The 23,895-nt window shown below is 38.0% G+C and overlaps 1 protein-coding gene and 2 long non-coding RNA genes across 3 annotated transcripts; all 3 read left to right on the forward strand.

The window, feature by feature from the left end:
• The first annotated feature begins 1,117 nt into the window (after positions 1-1,117).
• Positions 1,118-13,173, forward strand: LOC139128351 (uncharacterized). Its single transcript, XR_011551264.1, has 4 exons — positions 1,118-1,185; positions 9,776-9,896; positions 12,234-12,359; positions 13,050-13,173. It is a non-coding gene; the product is annotated as an uncharacterized lncRNA (long non-coding RNA).
• Positions 13,174-14,374: 1,201 nt separating this feature from the next.
• Positions 14,375-15,665, forward strand: LOC139128365 (uncharacterized). The gene is made up of 3 exons (XR_011551272.1): positions 14,375-14,530; positions 14,969-15,108; positions 15,533-15,665. It is a non-coding gene; the product is annotated as an uncharacterized lncRNA (long non-coding RNA).
• A 1,040-nt stretch (positions 15,666-16,705) lies between these two features.
• Positions 16,706-23,614, forward strand: LOC139128335 (cation channel sperm-associated auxiliary subunit beta-like). Its single transcript, XM_070694131.1, has 9 exons — positions 16,706-17,034; positions 17,436-17,572; positions 18,168-18,371; positions 18,882-18,992; positions 19,703-19,813; positions 20,358-20,496; positions 20,701-20,798; positions 21,656-21,730; positions 21,864-23,614. Exons 2-9 carry the CDS (start codon positions 17,534-17,536, stop codon positions 22,029-22,031), a joined length of 945 nt encoding a protein of 314 aa, XP_070550232.1. The 5' UTR covers positions 16,706-17,034; positions 17,436-17,533; the 3' UTR covers positions 22,032-23,614.
• Positions 23,615-23,895: the final 281 nt, after the last annotated feature.

The raw sequence follows: 23,895 nt of genomic DNA on the forward strand, positions 1-23,895 counted from the left end.
GGCTGCATGCAGTCATAGTTACATTAATTTATGCAAAACAAAACAGTAAGTTTTGCAAAAGTCACACATGTGTTATTTATGAAACCAAGGACATCATCAAGTCCCCTGATCATGCTGGAAGAAATGTGTATCACGTCCAAAGAACAAATGTTAAGGTGAAAATGATAAGGCTCAGAGTACTGAATCAATGAATTTTTACCTGAACTCAGAGGAAGAAAGAAATGTTCCAAAGTATAAAAACAGATAAATATTTATGAGATAGAGATTAGTAACTGCCATGGTGCTGCTTGAAGGCGTTATCAGATCATACAGGTATGAAAACCAGGTAAAAAAAGAAACACGTCTGAGATAGACATTTCACAAACTATTGCAGCCTTTGCAGTCACTGTAAAGGGTAAAACTTTAGATCATGATGGTCATATATGTCTTACTTGGCATTTTCAGTTGCTTTAATTGCAGTCAGCCATGGTAATTTTGAAGCCAACTACACCACTTGGTATGACGTACTACCAACACTGTGTGAGCTTAATCCATACGGTGAGCACCAGACACTGCATACAAAATGCAAGATTTCTATGATTTTTGTTGGTTTGGTTTTGTATGTCAAGTTTTCAATCACTTGTAACCTTGCTACCCCCTTTTGTAGTGTAAGTGTACTCACCCATTATATTAAAAAGAATGGGGATTTACCAATTGCCTAATGTAACAGTGGGTGGCATATCAAGGCCAGGTTTATCATTATACTAGTATATTATGTGGAGGGACAGTGATTATCAGTGATTATCATTATCAATTATCTCACTACATTCAACCTTGTTGTACCCGCACATGTCTGTGATTGTCAATTATCAGCTTGTAGTATCCTGTATGGTAGTGTTATCTGACGATTATCATTCAAAACAGCCCTTTGTCAGCAGGGCTCGTTGCGCTTTTCAGTTGTTTTGATTTATAGAACATGAGATAAGGTGATAACCCTTGACCTGTACCATGTCTGCCTAAGAAACATATGTTATGTGGAAAGCCAACTCTGATAATAAAAACTCTGTGTTTGCTGTGTGTTCTCCTCAGAATGTACTGGTGTCAAGTTCATGGATGCATTTTTGACAGAAATCATCTGTGGTACTGACAAGTCATGGTTTCTATGTCAGTGATGAGTTGAATTCTTACAATGTTACAGCTGGGCAGGTGAGAAAACACACATGGTCATACCCTCTACCCTAGATTTTCTTTGTCATAGTATTGAAATTGGCACTACATGAACCTGCGCACTGGATCCTTGACTGTTAGGAAGACAACATGTCAAACTGAAACAACATCGGATAGCTTTTATCCTGTCAGTGACTGTGTCTGAGACACACTGGAAGGTTGTAAACTTTGAAATTTGGATGTAAAAAATCAGAATCCTACAGATTCCACTCCCATGTTTGCAGTCAGTATGCTGGTTTCATCCACAAACAAGTGTTTACTGAATTTCTTTATTGGATTTAGGTATTTGAGATGACAAGAACACAGAAAAGACAGTCATTGAAACAATCATATGTTTGCATTGTAGGTATGTTTGTTTCGTCTGATGGATGTTATTATTGTGTATGATTGATGTTTGTGCATAATGCAGCTATGTTGCATGTAAATTCAATATTTGTCCAGAAAAGCACAATGTTTCAAATGTTGTAAGAAAGCTTTCATATAAGTGAGGTAATTACTGAACTTCAGCCACATTGTTCAATGTCAGCAAATGGTAACAATTAAGGTCTGGTGAAATGCCCATGTTGCAAAATCACAGAAATACATTTGATGGTCTATAAAACAGTCACATTCATTCTTTTTTCGTTTAGCGCACGTGATTACGAAATATGGTAAAAGAAAATGCAATGTGGGCGTGTCCCCGGAGCCTCTCCAGTCGACTTTTTTCGGCTTTCCGAAGTTTGCCCGACGCCGTATCTCATAACGGGAATAAAGTATTTCACACCTCCGTAAGCTCCCTACGGGGGTGAACTTCTAGGGTTTCCGCTTACATGATCAGGACAGTGTCCTCCCGTTGTTCTTTTGGTGGCTGTGACAGCGGCAAGAACATGAACGGCTCAACTGTAAACTTTTTCAAGTTCCCGTCAAGTGTTGAGTGTTTGAACCATAATGTGCTTGTCTCTGCTGGTTCGTACGATCGGCCACGGTCCCTCGGCTGAGCCTGCCTCGCTACTCGCTACACAGAAGGTTGGGACCGCAATGCAAATCAACAGCATGAACACCAACACTGAACGTTGTGACTGCCATTAAAATGCACTTGTCTACAACACGGAACGTCGGGACCGCAATGCAAATCGACAGTAACTTAAAACGTAAATGGGACCGTGATTAAAATGCACTACAACCACAACACGGAAGGTTGGGACCACGATGCAAATCAGCTGCATGAACAGCAACACTGAATGTTGAGACTACCATTAAAACGAACAACAACACGGAACGTAGAGATCGCGATACAAATCGTGGAGGTAGAGTCCTCCATGATACAAATCGACAGCAACACGGAACGCGTCGTTGGGACGGCAATTAAATTGAAGAACAACGGGGAATACCGGACCACGAGGACCGTGATGCAAATCGACCGCAACATGGAATGTTGAAGACCGTGATTAAAATGCACAACACAGAACATCTAGACCGCAATGTAAATCAACTGCAACACCGAACCTTGTTGCCTCGATTAAAATGCGTATGTCTGCTATGTATAGCAAAAGTTCCTCTATGCCCGCTGTACACTGTTACGTGCAGAGAAAACGAACAAAAAGGGTGAACTCAGCAGTTAACGTTTAAACAAAATTTATTACAAAAATAAAACTAATTGCTAAGTCAGGGATAGAGTACAAGCTTTAAAAGTGTACAGACTACTTATCTCATCTCAGCTGGGACGGCAAAGCTCCAGTCTCAGAGTTGTAACAGTCAGTCGGATGAATGAACAGTCCTTTGGCTTGCAGGCTTGAAGCTGCACAAAGACCACAGTATAAATCCAGCGTTGACAGTGAAGGTCTTGAAAAGTCTTGAGAATGACTACTGCTGGAGTTTAGTAACACACAAGAGACACGATCCCAAAAGTCTGACTGGAAGCTGAGCACGTCCCTTTTATAAAGGCATATAAGAACAATCTAGAACTTTTATTGACATGCTAATTACTGTTCTAAAATTATCTCCCTTACACAACTAATCAACTTTCCAGAACATTCCAAACATGACTAATTGAATTCAAGGTTGTGAGGTCATCAAGGGCAGTGACCTTGGGAATGTTCTAGACTAATTGAACTCAGGTCATGATGAGTGTGGGGAAATGACCTACATAACACACCCCCTCTTCAAAAAAAGAAAATTTTTCAAAGAAAAATCTTTCTTTTACAAATGTAATCTTGAAAAGGATTTAAGTACTCAAATTTTGTTTTACTCTAAAGTAAAGTTTCTTGAAAGTGAACAACAATAAAATTTCTTGAAAGTGAACAACAATAAACTCTAAATACGAGAGAGACAGTCTGCAATTAAATTGTCTCTGCCTTTGATATGTCTAATGTCAAGATTAAACTCCTGTAACATTAAACTCCATCTTAGCAATCTCTGATTTTTGCCTTTAAATTTCTGCAGAAAAACAAGAGGGTTGTGATCAATATAAACCACTATTGGCTGATTTGAAGAAGTAACATAAACTTCAAAATGCTGTAAAGCTAATATCAAAGATAAACACTCTTTTTCAATTGTAGAGTAGTTTCTCTGGGATTTGTTAAATTTGCGTGAAAAATAGCAAACAGGATGATCTAACCATGACTATCCTCTTGCAATAAAACAGCACCAGCAGCCGTATCACTAGCATCTACAGCTAATTTGAATGGCAAGTGAAATCTGGTGCAGACAACACTGGGGCACTTTGCAGTATGGCTTTAAGTGTATCAAATGCCTGTTGGCATTGCTCTGACCAAACAAACTTTACTTTCTTTTTAAGTAAGTTAGTCAAAGGCTCAGTAATTGTGGAGAAATTTGGACAGAATTTTCTGTAGTAACCAGCCATACCGAGAAAGCGCATCAGTTGTCGTTTGCAGTTTGGTATGGGAAAACTTGAAATGGCACTGATTTTGGCATCAACAGGTTTTACCTCACCCTGTCCTACAGTATGTCCGAGGTAAGTTACCCTCGCCCAACCAAACTCAGATTTGGCAAGGTTGACAGTCAACATGGCTTTACTCAGTCTCTCAAAGAACTTCCGCATGAGCTTGATGTGTTCCTCCCAGGTGTCACTATACAGGACGACGTCGTCAACGTAAGCTGCACATCCGTCTAGCCCGGATATGACGTCGTTGATCATCCTTTGGAACGTTGCCGGAGAGTTCTTCATTCCGAATGGCATCACCTTGTACTGGAACAATCCGTCTGGTGTAACAAAGGCGGATATTTCACGAGCACGATCCGTCAGAGGGACTTGCCAAAATCCCTTCAGTAGGTCAAATTTTGTCACATACTTGGCTTTTCCCACTCGGTCGATGCAGTCATCAATCCTCGGGATTGGGAAAGTGTCTGTCTTTGTTAAAGTGTTGACCTTCCTAAAGTCCGTGCACATACGATAACTGTGATCTGATTTGGGAACAAGTATGCACGGCGAACTCCAGTTACTTTTACTGGGTTCAATAAAGTCATTGTCCAGCAGGTATTTGACTTCTTCCTGGAGATATTTCGCTTTTGTCGGATTCAGTCTGTATGGATGTTGTTTTACAGGCTTACTGTCCCCAACATCAACGTCGTGATAGATGACGTTCGTCCTCGTTGGAACATCTTGAAACAGGTGTTTATATTCGTGGAGCAGTTCTTTCACCTGTTGTTGTTGTTCTGGCTGGAGGTGTGCCAACTTTGTAGACTCCAGCTTCTCCAGGATTTCTGAGTTCTGAAGCTTGACCGAGCCCAGCTTTGAGTTTAGAGTATTTTCACTCAAGTCAGTTTCAGTATCACTATCTTCATAATGGCTTGAACTGACTGCACTGACAGGCTGAGTTATAGTAGGATTATCCCTATCCAAATATGGCTTAAGCATATTTATATGACATAGCTGTTTTTGTTTTCGCCTGTCAGGTGTTATTATGATGTATTTAAATCACTCAATTTCTTATCAATTAGGTATGGCCCAAAGTAACGAGCATGGAGTGGTTTGCCAGGAATTGGAAGTAGAACAAGAACTTTTTGACCTGGTTCAAACTTCCGTTTTGAGGTGCTTTTATCATATTTGGTTTTCATTGACTGCTGAGATGACTCAAGATTTTCTCTGGCTAATTCACATGCTTTAGAGAGTTTTGTACGAAAATCTGACACATATTGCAAAATATTCAGACAATCATCGTCGTCAGACAGGAATTTCTCTTTAACGAGCTTAAGTGGGCCACGGACTGTATGTCCAAATACAAGCTCAAATGGGCTAAAACCAAGAGACTCTTGAATTGACTCTCTAACAGCAAAGAGCAGAAAATGAATTCCTTCATCCCACTGTTTCTCTGTGTCAAAACAGTAGGTCCTAATCATGTTTTTCAAAGTTTGATGAAATCGCTCAAGAGCACCCTGACTTTCTGGATGATAGGCTGACGACCTATACTGTTTAATGCCTAGCTGATCCATTACTTGTTGAAAAATACCAGACATAAAGTTGGAGCCTTGATCGGACTGGACACATTTAGGGAGGCCAAATAAAGTGAAAAATTTGACTAAAGCTCTCACTATAGTCTTTGTCTTTATATTTCTCAGTGGTATGGCTTCTGGGAACCGAGTTGATGTACACATTATTGTCAGCATGTACTCATTTCCTGATCTTGTTTTTGGTAGGGGCCCAACACAGTCTATTAGTATCCTACTAAATGGTTCTTGAAATGCAGGAATTGGCTGTAAAGGGGCCTTTGGAATGGTCTGATTTGGCTTTCCTACCATTTGACATGTGTGACAAGTTTTACAGAAATGTGCTACATCCTGCCTGAGATTAGGCCAATAAAAGTGACTGAGAATTTTATGATAAGTTTTCCTTACTCCTAAGTGACCAGCCCAGGGCGTTTCATGGGCCAGGCGCAATATTTCAGCACGGTAGGGCTTTGGAACCACAATTTGATGTTTTATAGCCCAATCGTCATCAACCAAGACGTCTGGAGGTCTCCATTTACGCATGAGAATACCAGATTTTGTATAATAGGAAACAGAGCTATCTGAAGTTTTACCTTCATCATCTACCCTGTCAAACAAACAAAATATCTGGGTCTTTGTTTCTGCAATGAGATTTGATCTAGAAAATGTCTGACTTTGGTCAGCAGAAGTTTTACTGGAAGTTTCAAATCCACGAGGATAACGGAATGATCCATGTCAAACACCTGACTGAGAAAGGTGTCATTTAAGTCAACATCTGTGACATTATTTTTGAGAGTATTTTGATTCTCGGAAGTTTTCTTTGACATGGCTCGAGTAATGGCACATGAAGGAAATAAATCGGGTATCTCTTGTTCAATTGGCTCTGGATCCTGATCTAAACTAGGATTATCAGTCACAAGTGGATTAGTAATGACCTTGTCCCCAGCAAGGTCGTTTCCAAGAAGAAGGTGAATCCCTTCAAAAGGCAAAAAAGGCCTAATACCTAAAGTCACAGGTCCAGAAACAAAGTCCGAAGACAAATAGACATTATGGAGAGGAACAGGAATGTAGTCATTACAATCTACCCCTTAATAAGAACTTTAGAACCTGAAAATGACTTTTCAGAAAACGGCAGGGTATCTGCCAACAAAAGAGACTGGGAAGCCCCGGTATCTCTTAAAATTTTGACAGGGGTAGCGGAAGAAAAATCACTAGAAAGTGATATAAAACCATCATGAATAAATGGTTCGAAAATACCCATAATGCTATCTTGAGAAGAATTGACCTTGACCTCATTAATTGGGGATAAGAGGGGTTTAACCTCAGAAAATGTGTTGCACACATTATTAGACTCTAATTGAGTTGATGAAGAAATAAAGCCGGTGGGCTTAGATCCACTTTGACCACTTTGACCTTCACGTTTTCTTTTCAATTTGAAACAATCTGACATTAAATGGCCGTCTTTCTTGCAATAATTACAAGAAAGTGTACCGAACTGTTTGTCAGAAGGAGATTGAGACTTGGGATTTGATGATGTGGAAGTGTTACTTGAATTTTGTGAACTGTTGTCATTTGATTTCCTACTCTCCTTTGAAAAATTCTTGGATGAAAAGGAGGAGTTAAATTTGCCTGCATTGTTTCTGTAGGAAAAGGACTGGGATGGTTTGCTGAGAAATGAAGATTTGTGGGTCAATGAATAATCATCGGCCAAACGTGCAGCAACCTCTAATGTATCTGCCTTTTGTTCATTGATAAACGTCTTGATGTCACTCCGGATGCACCTTTTAAATTCCTCAATCAAAACAAGTTGTCGTAATTTGTCATAATTCTGACTGACCTTTTCCGAAGAACACCAACGATCAAACAGTTGTTCTTTTGTTCGAGCAAATTCAACGTAAGTTTGATCTTTCACCTTCTCACAATCCCTAAATTTCTGACGGTAAGCTTCAGGCACCAACTCATAGCCCTTGAGAATTAATTCCTTCACAGAATCATAATTTGAAGCCTGCTCTACTGACAACTGAATGTAAATTTCTCTGGCTTTAACCACCAAAGCACTCTGCAAAAGCATAGACCAGGACTCCTTAGGCCAATTCAGACTCTGAGCAATTTTCTCAAAATGAAGGAAATATTTATCAACATCCTTTTCTTGGAAAGGGGGGACTAACCTGAAATGCTTAGTGATGTCAAAACCGTGTGAAGGGAAGGATTTTCCTGACTGTCCAAGCTCTAAACGTTTCATTTCTAATCTTTCCTGCCTATCTTTCTCTCTCTGTCTTTCTTCCATTTCTAACTGCATTTGTATTTTTTCTTTTTCTATTTGTAATTCTAGTTTCTTGATCTCCAAATTTGTCTGCATTTCTAATTCTAATTTTCTGAGTTCAGAGGTAGACTCGGGCTCATAATCTTTCAGGGTGGATTCCTCAAATTGGCCTAAATCAACTAGATGTTTGGCAATACGGTACTGTATTTCCCTCTTGCGCATAGATCTTTTGACTTCTACTTTAAGGAAATTGGCCAGTGTTATGAGGTCGTCTTTTCTGAGGGAATCAAATGTGTCCTGATCAAGGTCATCCATTTCCTCTGGTTTAAATTCCGCCATGATTAAATTTCGCTGAGTTCACAGTATACAGTAGTTTTAAAAAAGCAGGCAAAATGTTGTCAAACGGCTCAAAATATTCGTATCCCGGACGAGCCCCCAATTTGTTACGTGCAGAGAAAACGAACAAAAAGGGTGAACTCAGCAGTTAACGTTTAAACAAAATTTATTACGAAAATAAAACTAATTGCTAAGTCAGGGATAGAGTACAAGCTTTAAAAGTGTACAGACTACTTATCTCAGCTGGGACGGCAAAGCTCCAGTCTCAGAGTTGTAACAGTCAGTCGGATGAATGAACAGTCCTTTGGCTTGCAGGCTTGAAGCTGCACAAAGACCACAGTATAAATCCAGCGTTGACAGTGAAGGTCTTGAAAAGTCTTGAGAATGACTACTGCTGGAGTTTAGTAACACACAAGAGACACGATCCCAAAAGTCTGACTGGAAGCTGAGCACGTCCTTTATAAAGGCATATAAGAACAATCTAGAACTTTTATTGACATGCTAATTACTGTTCTAAAATTATCTCCCTTACACAACTAATCAACTTTCCAGAACATTCCAAACATGACTAATTGAATTCAAGGTTGTGAGGTCATCAAGGGCAGTGACCTTGGGAATGTTCTAGACTAATTGAACTCAGGTCATGATGAGTGTGGGGGAAATGACCTACATAACAACACTAGACAAAATGATGTCATATTTATCGCGAGGGCTCGATTGCGTGTGTCTAAGTTTCACTTCTCGCGAGAGCCATTTATGCATGCTGTACACCACTAGACTAAATGACGTCAAATCTCTCGCGAGACTTGGCTGGATTGCAAATACGTACGACGGAAAGAACGCAATAATACACGGAAGTAGACACAGTTTTTGCGAATCGCCGAGAGAAGCGCAGATTAAACAAAAGACTAAAAACCCACGTTTTTTTTTTTTTATTTTACCATATTTTTTAAACAAAAATCAGTTTCGCCGCTGTTGCGAATTAGGATCGATTTTTTTCGCCACTTTTAAACAAACATCAGTTTCGCCGCTGTGGCGAATTAGGATCGATTTTTTTTCGCCATTTCGGATTTCGATTCGCATTGGCAAACGTGGCAAATGGGCAGCGCGAATAGTGTTTTGTTAGCGGATACCGGGCAGAGATAAGGCGGCGTTGGACCGCTATTCGATGTAAATGAACACACCTGTGACGTCACAGACAGCCAACCATTATCCCCGCTATGGGCGTGACCTTAGTGTCGCAGAATGACCCATGAAAGCCGCGCATTGAAATATCAAAAATATTAACACTTGCGCGTACTTTTAGGTTGCAATTCTGTTGCGAGTTGAATAGTATTGACCCCCTGGAAGATATTCAGTCACACGAACGGGACCATTTCACCAGACCTTTAAGCATTGAAGAATTATTGCCAGGTTTATTGCTCATATTTCAATGTCTTTTTTCTTTCCACATTCGTTTGAGAAATAGACAAGTAAAATTACAAGTAGACTGTGTTTTGAATGTCATTTGCCATTGCAATAAACTTTGTGTGTTTATCTTGACAGGTACTGGAGTTTATCAAGATAAAGACAACTGGTGTTGATGACATCTCTGATCTACACAACCTCAAGATATGGTACAATGAGAAATGCAATGTAGAATATACATGTGGGCAACACTGTCAGGGTAAGATTACAAAACAATGATAAAAGTTTGACAGATCATATGGCATAGTGTGCCTCTTTTTTGGCAATACTATTTGTCTCAAGGTAGTATGTGCCTCGAAAGTGAAAGACTTAAAGTTTTGCTCAAGCTTTCATGAATGAAACTTTCAAACATTCTCTTACCTAATCAAGAGTAAAATCAGAGGACACCGTGCAGAGCTATGTACTAGGAAACAAATGACCTATCATTTACTGATATTTCAAATTCAAAATGGCCGTCATTCCTGTGTTAACTCTATGAGTATGAGAAAAAAATTAGATTTTTGATTAACGGTAAAAAAAATATAGGACAGTGAAAATTTTTCTTACTCTGAGAGCTTTAAAATGAGCCTCCACAAGTGGTTCATCAGAAAAGAATAATTGTAAAAATTTGAGTCCAAATTCCTGTCCCTGAGGTGCATTTGGGTGATTAGGCTTTGCTATAATCATAGTTAACACGGGAAATAGGCACGTGTGAGACCAAAGCCCATAAGTGATCCATGCAGCCACACACATTTTTACACCTTATCACTCACTATATCTACCCTAGATGTAACACAATCGATGCCTGCTCCCCTTCCCTCATTCATTGTCATCTAATCTACTTGTGTCAGCCTATGAGTCATCACCCACTCACATATCTGCAGTTCAACGCCATGCTCCGGGCATTCTAGCTTCCACCACGATCAAGTGCACATCGTTAGACTCCCACCCACCCTCAACCAAATAACCCCACATTTTAACAAACTCATCATCGCTGCAGGGTAGCAGCTATTTCACAAATAAAGAGAACTCATGTTTGGACTACTGAAACTCAATAAAGTTCCATGGGTTACTGTCTTGGGCCCAAGTACATTGTAGGTGCCTGGTAGTAGGTTGCCTTATGCGCAGTTGGATCCTGTGAGGGCCCTGATGATACCGCCGCCTTATTAGGCCGCTATCTATCATGCCTCGACTACCATACCATGACAGTACTTGCTTCCCATAGTGACATGCATGCTGCCCTCCCCTGAGGCCATTCAAATCTGCGAGTGGCCTCAGGGGAAAGGTGGTGACGACGCCGGGATCATGAATGTGCCATGCCCCTGGATTTTGGCCGAACCTTTGTCTCCGTGTCATTTCTTTGCGTTAATTACCTTTCAATGTTAACTTTCTTACCATTTACCATAGATCACGCTTCTGCGGTCTATGCATTTACCTAGTATCTTGAATGTTTATATATTCACACTCACTGAAACTAGTGATAGCATACTTGATACAAGCCTAGCTTCAAAACACAATTAGCATAGTCTCTTACAATGTGAGCACACAGATTGGCATAATTCATTAGGCTTGATCCACGTTCTGGCATGTATCCATGATTTCGGAAAATATTCTCAGCTAGCTTTCGCGTGGACCATCCATGATTTTGGAAAATATACTGGCTTTTCTCAGCCCATAGTCACATGTCAGTGACAGATTGTAATGATATATGTGTGAATATCACATTTGCTAAACTTTCTTCACAGCAGAAAAGAAAAAAGCATTTTACATTTTCACACTTTCAGATGAGTACACAAGTTTAGTAGTATCTTCAGAGACACGTCAAGATAGCCAGGTACATGTATATTGAGATAGTGAAGTCACGTTCAACTGTGTAATTGTTTGTGTCACATCTGACAAGTTAATACCTGAGTATTTTATGTATATAAGAATGCAGTCAGTTACAGTTGTATGATTTTTTTATGTGTCACATCTGATATGCAAGTTTATATGTGAGTACCTCTGTGTGAAGAAGAAGATAAAACCCCTATGTAGTCTCCTTTACAGTAAAATTGTTGAAGTGTTTTTCAGGGATGAACCCTGCACTGTCTATAGACAACATTACATTTATCAACTTTTTGTTGTTTTGCATGCAACTCTAACGTATCCATACTATTAAGTATCTTGAAACTTGCTAAAAGAGAAACCAACAAAGCATGTTAAGTTACCTCCAGCTCTACCTACAGATAAAATGATTGAGGAAATCATGTCATTTTTACAGAAAATGTATTCTATTGACCAGATGATTGGTTATAAACTTGGATTGCCTGATAATATGCATGACCATTGTTTTGAGCCCTCGGCTGCAAGAGGAATTTTTACTTTGAAAAACACCTATACACAGCAAATTTGTCTCTGAATTTTTGGTTTATCTCACATATCAATAGTTTATCTATATGTAAGTTTTCTTGTAATACATGTATTTATTGATATTTCTTAAATCTGTTCTGCAATATTTCCCCAATCACCTGTTGCAAAAATAGGATCTTTTCAATTCAGTTGTTTTTTTGCTTTACAGAGAGTGTACCTGAGTTCTGCCCCTTACAGAGTCTGGTTTGACCTCACCAGCCGTATTGAAGGTCAGGTCATTGCCCTGTTGCAGGATGACAAGAAGGGAAATATGATTGTACTCAAAATACAAGAGGTGAGTGTTAAGGGTCAAGTTTTAACAACCTTGTCAAGTGTTTGAGGTAGTGGTATTTTTTAAAACCAAAGATAGCAATGCCCCATGTTTACAACCAACTTGTTACCAATGTATGGATGATATGGGATGATTCACAAGGAGGCACAAATGGCAATTGGGATTTTTCAGCTTGGAAGAAAAGTAGTCACATTGTAGTGATTAATGAAAATAATAACTGTAATACTGTAGGCCTATCAGGATGCTTGTGATTGTCATTCATACAATAAAGACTGGATCATTAAACTTTTCCTGTTAAGTTCATATTTCACTATCAGGAAAAGTTGGTTAAAATTAGTAATAAAAGCAAAACATGCCCCATATGGTGCATGTTAACAAAGACTTGAAGATTTGAAGGTCCCTGAAGACAGAGATACTGTTAACATTATTTTACAGACTAAAGCTGCTATAACATACCAAACTAAGTGGGTACGCGAAAATACATATACCGGTAGTTTTGGATCAATACTGCTTTTTACTGACTTGGCAGATTGGGACGTACGTGATACTGTCTGGCAGGTAAAAGGTTAAAGATGTTTGCTCAGATAGTTTGGCCTGTGTACATGTATAATGTATTGAGTGTTGAAATAGTTTGATTGAAGGGACATAATACAATGTACATTGAACACCAATGATTGTTTATTTATCTTCCAGAACGATGATAGAACCAGAGTGGCAGTGTACAATTTGGACAACCCATTGTTTGCCAATGCAACCACTGATACATTCTCAGAAGAGAATAAACCGTTTCCAGAATTCAAATTTCCAGAAGACTTCAGTGCCTCAGGACTTTTCCTCCACCCACACTGCTATGCCCTGTATGTCCTTGGGACACAAGTAAGTTGCATATCTGCCCATTAAGTGGTTTGCTTAGATATTCGGTCTATGACCATGCAGGTACCAGTTCACAGAAACTGCAATATGAAGTATATTGCAGGAATTGATGTTAATACAGGCTAGAGGATTCAGGTAACAGATATCATTATGAACTGATCAAGGATATGGACAGCACCATTTGTCAAACTTTTGCTTTCTTATAGCTACGTATGACATGTTTAACTGATAACCTTGTTAATTGAAATATGATTTTTAAGTCAGAAATTTCTACTTATATCTTCATCCTCTGTCACAATACTGTGATGTTTCAGGTGTGGGTATCATCAGATGGTGGAAATCTGTTCACCAGGTTGTTGAAATTACCTGATGGAGAAACTGTGGTGAAATGGACAGCCAACCAATACCATGATACAGTGGTTTTCACAACGGATATGGGAAATATTTACTCTGGAAGTGCAGGTACGTGTGTGTTAACATTTCACGGACAAACATGAATTGTATCTCTTCATATTACATTTCACATTAGTGTGCCAGTTTTTCAGATAGTTTTGTGTTCTCAGTCCATTGAGGCAGTGTGTAAATGGTGCATGCTACTTATCAACTGCAATGAAAATTCAAATACTTCATGTTTACCTGTGATGTAGAAAAAGGTGTGGTACTCAAGTGGGCAAGAACAATTAATGGGGTAGGGGCAGTGTGTTTGAAGCACATGTACATGTATACTCTCTCTATACACATTACACATGTGTTTTCTAGCAATTATATACAAAAATGGCTTTCCTCAAGCTGTCTTCAACTCTGCTATACATGCTTAGTAGCTACAGGACATGTGCACACTTCAGTTTAGTTTCATTTTCAAGATTTGTATCCATTCTTTTGGTTTGCATAGAAATGGCTAACAGTATGTGCTAGTGGTGAACAGTGTGCGAAATAAGTGTACAGTAGGTTGTGTTTACCATCGGTGTAGCAAGCACCCTTGAAGAACAGGGAGGCAGGATAGAACTTTGTGTACATCATGTTTGTTTTACTGCAATTGCAGGGACCCATATACATGTACCTCGACTCAATGCCAAGCATTTTGACAATATAGCTACCAGCTTATCTCCACACATTTTTAGAATTGTCTCCTCATCTGGATTATCGCAGGTGTCTCCAGACTGGTTTTGATCTCAATGGCCTCATCAGAAACCATACCAGGTGTTCACCTGGATTTTCAAGGAAATGTACATCTGGTCGAATGGTTGCCTTCAACATCAAAACTTCAGGCAAGACAGATAGATATTCCAAATAGTATTCAGGTAAGTGGCCCATGTTGAAAAACGTTGAAAGATTAGACAAAGACCATTATGTTAGATAGGCAAGTGTCATATTGCAAAGTATTTTGTTTTCAAATCACATGATTCGCATGCTTATGCATAGCATTTTGAGGATGCATGCTTAAAGAAACATCTGTGTAACAAAGTTGGAGTGTTAGAAAATTACAAACAATTTCAAATGTGAAGCAAGGATATGCCAAGTTATGTTTACTCCACCCAGTATTAAAGCAGTATTTCATCAGAAACTGCTGCTTGTGTCCCAAGTCAAACATTTTGTGTATAAACTATGTTTTTGTTATAGTCTGAGTTATGATGTCAAAACGTACTGTATATCTTTCATCAGAGTTTGTACAGAATCTGTTTTCATAGTTGTACACTTTTCCCTCCCTCACTCAGCATGCATTATTTGTTCCCATTCAGAAACATGAGACATCGCAGAGCAGTTTGCTGGCAGTGCAACCATTCACTGACAAAGAAATCTATCTCTTTGAGTACAATGACAATAGCAGAAACACTTCTGTCGTCACTAGAGCCAATTTGTGGAAGACATTAAACTTCAGGTGAGAGGCATATTAAACATCAGCAGCAAGAGAAAGCAAAAAAAGCCAAGAATTATTCCAAATAATGTACACCAGCCCTATACCCTTGCTATTTCTGGCACAGTTTGACAGTTTCTTAGATGGTGATCCTGTTTGATGCACCCTCTTATTTTTCCTGTAATTCTTACATTTCTGTAATTCTGAATAAGAATATTTAGTGTGCAAATTTCAAAGACTCCAAACACAATGATACCAGAATTCTGCAGTGTCTGAAGTCATGAACAGTGTAAAAATACAGTTTCATATCCAATATATTTGCATTATCTCTGTGTTGTGTACTGCTGTAGTACAGGCATGTTGACTTTATGTGTTTTTTCAGTTTACATCAGAGTGTTGACTGATTCTACATCAGTGTTTGATGGAGTATCTAATATATATATTTCAGTTCTGGTGGTAAGGTCTTGATCATAGCAGTGAAACAGTTTCCATCTCCAGACATCTTTAGAACTTACATCAAAGGATATGTAATCTCTCCTCTGCAACATGAGTCATCAAATCTAATCATGCAGGGTCTAGGTAAGTGTGACTTTCTGTGGATGAGGGATTTTATCTCAAGAGGAAATTAATAAATAGGACAATGAAGACTTTCACTTTCTTCGACGTACACTGTATCAGAACTAACTAGCGTGCATGTGTAGGATGAGACTGATCATGTCTGGAAGAGTTTTGCAATAGCAACTCTCTCACCAAACTTTTGAGTATCAATCTAATACACTTTGACAGGTTGCCACTGCTAGAATTTACTTGTCCACCAAGTTTAGTTCAACCTGACTGTACAGAAATGTCTGCATGATCAACAGTATGTAAAATAAGGTCAAGTACGAGGATATACTGATAAGTGTAAGTTTATAGTTCTAGATGGTCGCAGTTTACACAGTGATTGTGGATGTCAAAATGTGGTTTAATGCTGAACTCCATCTAGAGAAAAATCATTTGTAAGGAACTGGTTCATTCTAAACAAAATGACTGAAGATTTCCATGGAAACATTATGTCAAAGTAGGCACTAGACCTCTTAAAGCAAAGTCATGCAGCTTTCTTATTATTGTCTTTTGATTACACTCACAGGTATAGCCCCTTTCAATAGAAATACAGTATACCTAGAAATAAATGCAACAGGTGGGTGAATTATTTTTTTCACTTTTCTATGTATCAAATTACAAACAACAGGATATTAAATAGTAGATGATTTAAAGTCATGAAGTTTTGATGAATACAGGGTTAGGAGAGAATGAAACTGCCAAAAGATGCTGTGTTAGCACAGGATCAAAGCTGCTGTGGTTTCAAGTGACCACAAAAACTTCCCCAGGAATGTAAAGAGAATTGTTTGTGTATAATCTAGAGACGATTATAGGCTTTAAGCCTTTGCTAATGCCAGTGTAAAGTTTACAGGATGTTGTGGTCTAGACCAGAAGGTCAAAGGCCTCTAACCTTTCACCCCAATTTCCTTAGTAGTCTTCCAATGTCACCACATAAGTCAATGGTGTGTCAGCCAACATGTTGCTATATATGAGGTTCTTGATATCAACTATTCTGTTAGACCTCACCATAATTAGCACATTTCTCGGTGAATATATTGTTTGCAGAAGTTGGTTGGTCATCAGATGATGTCGGCAAGACCATTATATCCCCAAGGCAGCCCAGTGTGCTGTTGACAGAGTACATCAACAACACTCACATGGTTGGACAGAGTGTTACAGCCTTGAAGTCTGACTTTCAGCTTCAACCCTCTAGATGGCGCCTGTATAATCTACAGAACTGGACACTTGCTGAAGATGAATGCCAGCATATCTTGATTCCTGATAAAGTGGTGTCACAGTATCCTATGCAATACTTGGATGTCGGAGACAACTTCACTTTCTCTGTGTCTGCAATCAGGAAAAATGGAAGTAAGTTAGGCAGAAATTTCCTCAATCATAGATTGGTAGCCTTCCTGTCAGGCTTTGCAAAGAATTTCCCACATTTCCCTATTGTGTTTCAGGTGAGTGTGAAAGTGATTGTGAGAAGAATGGAAAGCAAGAAATTGTGATTTTGATTTTACATCAATTTTATTTGCAAAATGTGGTTATTTTGGAAAGGAGAGCAGACAAATGTTACCTGAGTTACCAAACAATGAAAGATTTATTCACTTATCAAAGACATTGTAAACTAATCACATTGTGCATGTTCTCCCATGCAAATATGAATGATTTACTTCATTTTTTGTCCACTGTGTGAAACCTCAACATGAAACATACGGTGATGGTGTTCATTGTTTATTTACTTATTCATGTTTTTTTTTATATAACAGTTTTACCAGATGCAAAACCTTGCTCTATGTCACTGTCAGCAGTCCACACTTGGTGAAAAACTGATTCTAGATACAGTGTTGATAGGCATGGCTATCAAATGCTAACTGTCACTCTCAGACATGAGGTCTATTTTCCGGTAAGATTGTCATCTTCTTTCCTCATGTCATTTTTTTTGGTAGTACCATTTCTAAAAATAGCACTACTAGTAGTGCAATAGTGACCAAAATCCACATGTGAAAGTATTGTCATCTCAAATTCTTCATTGCCCTCACTTCAACTGTCAAGTAGTTTTTCAAAGTAACTCTAGAGGGCGCTATTGCCATTTCCAGTTGCTTTTAATCCCTTCAAACAAAAATACAAAGCAGAAAATAATCCCTTCAAGCCTGAAGAGTGGCATATTTGTGATATATTGGTAGCTCTCATCAGGAAGTTAATTAGGAGAATGAAAAAATAGAGTTTGCATTCTGAGGCCCTCAGTTTCATGTAGAGAGTCGTTGTTTCAGTTAATGCATAAATAAAACTATCAACCACCTGTGCTGCTTTGGTGTTCAAGATTTACAAAATGTGTGTATTAATGTATCTACACCATGCTTTTGAAATATCATCAAGTTGATCATCATTTATGAAGTTGATGGTCTAACAATGCCATACTTGCCTTATATATACCCAAATCATTTTTGACGATACCAGTGTATAGTGCAACACCTTTGTACCTCACCGCTCTATTTCAGGGGAAGGTCAAAGTTACCGTACATCTATGGCAGGCATCACTGAAATGCCCAAAGACATCCTACACTGTAACAATACTGTGTTCATGCCCTCCTGGTAAGAGACTGCGATATGAGTATCCCTATGTCATCTCTATGGAAGACTATTTGCATGGCAATCCTAAAGATGATACATTCAGAAAAAGACCTTTGCTGTTTGACTTGGAGGTTAGTGTTGTACTATTGCTCTGCCTTTCTCTGTCTCCGGCTGCCCTCTGTCTGTCTGTGTCTCTGTCTGACTGTCTATCTGTCTGCTTCTGTCTCTCCCTCTCTAGTCAGTAATTGTATCACTATCACCCTCTGTCTTATTTCTTATTCACTTTTAAGTCAGCGTAAGGCTATGGAAATACTGTGGGTGTATAGAAGTCGCTGATGACCAAATTATGCAGAATTATTCAGAAACACTTTGTTCATGTTCTGTAAAACTCAATCACACTTTAGAAGTTGAGAGTTCACATACTTTGCATATAAGTTCTAAGTGAAATATTTGTAAAGTATACAAAATATTTTTTGAATTTTTAATTGATTGATTGGTAAGTTTGCATATATAATGTACCATGCACAGGTTAGAAAGTCAATGTTACACCTGTCATTATCTTTGTTATTATGGCAGATCAGGAATTTACTTTCCTTTGTCAAGTTCATTGCACATAACCAATGAATTCTCTTCTTATCAAGGTCAACTATCGGCCACCATCCAAATATGGCATTGCAATCCCTATGAGTCCTCATGTGTACAATGTAGATCCAAGCAAGCCAATACCAAGAAACATGTTCCAGGTATCTCAGGTAAGATCATCTCCATCCTGTCTTATCAAATGCTGACTTACATTTTATACCTCTTTCTCGATCCCCTTTCCTTTATTTAACCCTTTCACCCAATTCCCTATGTATAGGTCCAGTCACCCAATTGAAACCATGGTGTTACAAATTTCTGTGGATAGAGGATTAAATGATGTTATGATTTTCAGTGTATATGAGAATATACTTAGACTAGTACATGTACATACTCCTTTTTCATATTTATGTTTCAAATGTTGAAGTAGCTTGTATGGTACATGTGTTTTGTATGATTTTTCCAGAGCTTTATTTTATGTGACACTCAAATAAACTACATTTCTTTTATACCAACAGCCATCCGATTAATTCTTCCATGGCTGGACTTGCATATTTCTTCTGTGACAAGAAAGTCAGTTGGACAGTGATAGTCATGGTTTATTTACATTTTCCATCTGATTTATTCAATTATTCATTTCCAGATTTGCTGTACACCCTCCCCTCCATGAATCACTTCCAAGGTATATTTAGATACCAATTTAGAATGGGGGGAGTTAGTCACAGTTCATTATTTCTCCCTCTGATTTACTGATTGCCAGAGTTGCCCCACAACCTCCCCTCCCCTCTACTCCCTTACAAGGTGTATTTGCACAATCTATTTAAGGGGTGGCTTATGGTTACAGTGAAATTTACAAATTTTGGCTTCTCCATCTGGTTGACAGGAAAGTTGGAGATTCAAGCAGTGTGCTGGCAAACAAAGCCAAGACGAGTGTAACTGTACAGACATGATGAGATATTCCAATTTAGCCAAGTATTCAGATTGTAAACAGAGGGTAAGTGAACACAGTGTTTGAAGCATAGTCAAAATGATCATTCTGTTTAACTTTTAGTTTCCTGTCGTAAAAAGTGAACAAGTGCCTTCTGATATGCAACAGCTTGAATTGATGATGTTCATGCAGTTTAGTCTAGACTTATGAAAGGAAACATCAGCTCTGAAATAAAGTACACTGCTTTCTATATTCAATCTTCAATACATTCCAGTCCACAGAATTGTTCTGGTTTCATCTCTTCAAGCACATGTACTTTGTCATCTGTAAACATTAATAGATATGAACAGTTTGTATCATTTCTAATACCTGATATGTAAATCAAGTTAGTCAGCCCCTCAGATTTTACCTGTTTACCCCTATTCACTGTAAACAAGTCCATCAATCACCATTGATAACAATGAGTGTGAGCCATACCATAGTGATGAGAGGTTGACTCCAATATATGATATTGTCACCTGTTGTCATAAAATTCGTCTATTTCATTACAACTGTTGAAGAATTATTGTGAGTCTAACCAACAGTGGACATTGCTTTACTCACATCATAGGTGTATAGAGTAAGACAGGCATCAGGCAAGCTGCCACTCAAATTCTTCCTGCATACAGATGAGATGGAAGTGTTGATGACATCACCGTATGTGATCACATTGGAGGAAGTCAATGGCAGAGAAGACTATTTTGTGCAAAGTAAGTCCTGTAAAACAGACACTGACATATTTGATAGTTCCTCCTTGTTATAGGCATGCCTTGAAAAATTATGCTTGCATACCTTACCAAACTGATCATTTTCTGAAATTTGGAAAAAATTAGCAATTAGTTAAAAATAGAATTATACTGCTTTGAATAAGACAGACATTATTTTAGTCATATAGTATTCTCCATATATTTCAGACACACCGACACCTAGCTTGGATGCCATGATATCAGATGACAGACTAGTAAACAGATCAGAGTACCTGGATCCTAACACAGCTAAAATTATCATGCAGGTAAGACAACAATTGCTTTAATTGGATACAAATATGCCAGGACATAAAATAAGATATATTATGTTTTGGTCAACATACACCTGTCTGGTGTGTGCACAATGACTGGGTAGTAGTTTACCAATTATTGCAAGTCATATCATCCCTACAAGTTCCTCCATATTCATTCTTGGAATCTATAATAGCCAAATTTTGGATGTCTGTGGTTTTTTTTGCATTTGCACCAAAATGTAATAACAGGCAACTTTACGTGTATCCAACTTCTGTGTTTGTTCCATGGACTAATTGTTGTCTTAGTATATTACCTCAAAAAACAGCGAAATGTAAAGATTTTTCCAGCAAACCGTTCAAAGTCATGATTAACCATGTCAGATAAAATCAAGATATTTCCAAGTCATGCATTATGCATCATGTGCAGACCGGTACCTTTAGCCTGGTGTGTTCAACAAAATAGCAATGCAAGCATTACTCCCTGATGTGAACATGATATACCGGTATTAAAAGATTTGAATATGACTGGAGAGAGATTACTGTAATCTGTTTCAATCACTCTCAATTTTCAGAAAATTATCAGCAATCATTATGAGCATGTAGTACATGATATAGGATATCAGTTGTATTCACCAGTATATGCTTGGTTCATATTCAACATCAAGCTTGCATCACAGCAACTGCAGCACATGTTTTAATCCACATTATAAAAATTGCTGCTTAAAATGATTCAAAACTTCCATTTTCCTCGAAAAACAAAATAAAAGTCTGGATAGGGAGACAATTTGGTAGGCACATAATGAAACATGAGATATAGTCATGTGTCATATTCCTCTTTCAACTTGGAATTGTAAACTGTTATCTTTCAGGGGTCAGGTCTATATCACTTTAGAGCCAAGGTTATCCCAGGCTTCTCATACTGTGAACTTGAAGATGAACTTCAGGTAAGGCAAACAAATCTTATCATTTCTTTTTATGACAAACCAATGTTGAACAATTTGATGAAAAAGTTACAGTCTCTGTTACTTAATTATGACAATAAAGATCTTTCTTAGGTTAATTGTTGTTTTGTTCCAGGTGTTCATAGATGGCGCTGTTCTACCCTATCCACTGCAGATGATAGTCATCGTCTCTGTCAGCATTTTGATCGGTGGATTTCTCTTCGTCATATATCTGTGGTATCTGCATAATCACCACACGCATCGTACAATCAGGATTGGCTCCAGGTGTCAAAAACTTCACTGATAATTCTTTCAAAATTGGAAAATTTTCTTTTTTTCAAAGAAAAATGGAATATTATATACTGTAAAGTCGCTTTGCTTCTATTTCAAGTGACAAGTAAAGATTGAAATGTACTTTGTTCTAAGACATTCTTTCATTTTTAATTGTTTTACAATGTCAGTTAATTATCCTGCCCATGCCGTGATTCTGATAAACCTATTGGAAATCATAGACTCTACATGAAATGTTTTCCTGTAGGGTCTATGTGAAAATCAACCAAGTATTAAACAGCAGTTGAATTAGCATATTACAGACACATTACCAGGATTGGTACTCTCCTGGAAAGCCCTTGAATTTTACAGCCTTCTGAAAGTCTTTGAAAAGTCCTTGAAAATGAATTGAGTCCTTAATAATTGATCATCCACCCACAATTTTGAAAAACAACAAGATATATGATTTGTTGTAATATTGTAAAAATATCTAAAGTGATATCTTAAAAATGGTATTTTGGACCTCAAAAAGTCCTTGAGTTTTACGCAGCCTTGAGGTAATGTTCCCTAAATTTACTTTTCAATAAAGTGATCAAGACATGTCCAAAAGATTGAAACTCATAATTTGTCATAGACATTGACAAAGTTACAAGTAGATACACTAATATGTAGCTCAAATCTTTTTCCATAGATTGTAAAGTAAGTCTTTAAGACAGTGGCTTTCCAGTATCAATAACTGTAATTCCTTTTTTGGACTGTAGAGGGCTTTCCTAAATGTTGAAAACCAATGGTATGAAGTTTTCCCCTTTGTAAGTCTTAAATTTAACACCTGAATTGCTTGAACTGGAATTATACCGGTATGTCTGTACAGTTACAATGGGAGGTAGGAATGTATGAGTTTACAATATTGCATAGAAAATCAAACAAAGATATTTGTACCATGGGCTTTCTCTAAGCCTTTTAGCCATGGCTTAGACTCTCTTGCATGGCTGGCTGGCTCAGTGAGCATGGCTTGTTAGAAAGACCGTTGAGGGCGCTTACCTGTATAGCGAACGAAGGGGCTGTGAGAGAGTCTAGCCATGGCTTAGACAAGGAAATGTTGCATCAATGAATGATCAATAAACCCCATATAATAAAAGGTAAAACTTGTTCACACTGGTATATTTTAATTTTGGTCAGATTGAGTAATTTCTATGTAAAGCTAACACTCTACCTTGTCATCTCTGAGATGAGCATTCTTATGTCATTTTGATGTGCTGTAAATATATGTGAAAATTAGGTGTTATTTAAATGATCCAATCATTGATGAAGTTTTCTATTCAAATTGATTTGTTAAATTAGCACTCTGCTTGTATTGTAAAATTATTTGCAAATAACAAATATTACAAAATGATGCATGTACACAAAAGATAAAGAAATGGTGATGCAATTCAATATTGTTTTGTACATACCAGTACTTTGTCAGTTCAATAATTTTTTTTTTCATCACAGTTGCCTGTAATTGAGTTTTATTCCCCATTTTCATAAAACTGTACATCCATTGTGCTTCAATAAATTTGATCTGTATGTCTAGTTGCAGAATTTAATGCAGCATGTGAAAACCATGTTATATATTTTGTACTTACAAGCCCTTATCAGACAGAGCATCAAAAGTCCCTTGGCATACTAGTATATTCTTTAATGATGTAGGTTTTCGTTTTTGAAAAGACACGACACATGATGGGTAGTATCATTTCACTCAGCCATGTGATCAGGAGTAAGATATTCTGCCTTGAGAACCTTGACTTTGTGAGTGACCAATCTGACCAATCATATTCGGTAGTAGTTTAGTCCCAGAACAGCGTTTTTTGACCTTCGCCATGGCGATGACAAAAAAAGACTCCAAGGCCAAAACACTC

The sequence above is a fragment of the Ptychodera flava genome, unplaced genomic scaffold (assembly GCF_041260155.1).
Source record: "Ptychodera flava strain L36383 unplaced genomic scaffold, AS_Pfla_20210202 Scaffold_50__1_contigs__length_938362_pilon, whole genome shotgun sequence".
NCBI lineage: Eukaryota > Metazoa > Hemichordata > Enteropneusta > Ptychoderidae > Ptychodera > Ptychodera flava.

What these genes read in the sequence shown, in the direction of transcription:
- LOC139128335 (XM_070694131.1), top strand. Translation starts at nt 17,534, where the DNA reads ATGCTAACTGTCACTCTCAGACATGAGGTCTATTTTCCG. An exon ending in CTTTGCTGTTTGACTTGGAG is followed by an intron (nt 18,372 to 18,881) that starts GTTAGTGTTGTA and finishes CTTCTTATCAAG; the next exon opens with GTCAACTATCGGCCACCATC. An exon ending in CAGCTAAAATTATCATGCAG is followed by an intron (nt 20,799 to 21,655) that starts GTAAGACAACAA and finishes GTTATCTTTCAG; the next exon opens with GGGTCAGGTCTATATCACTT.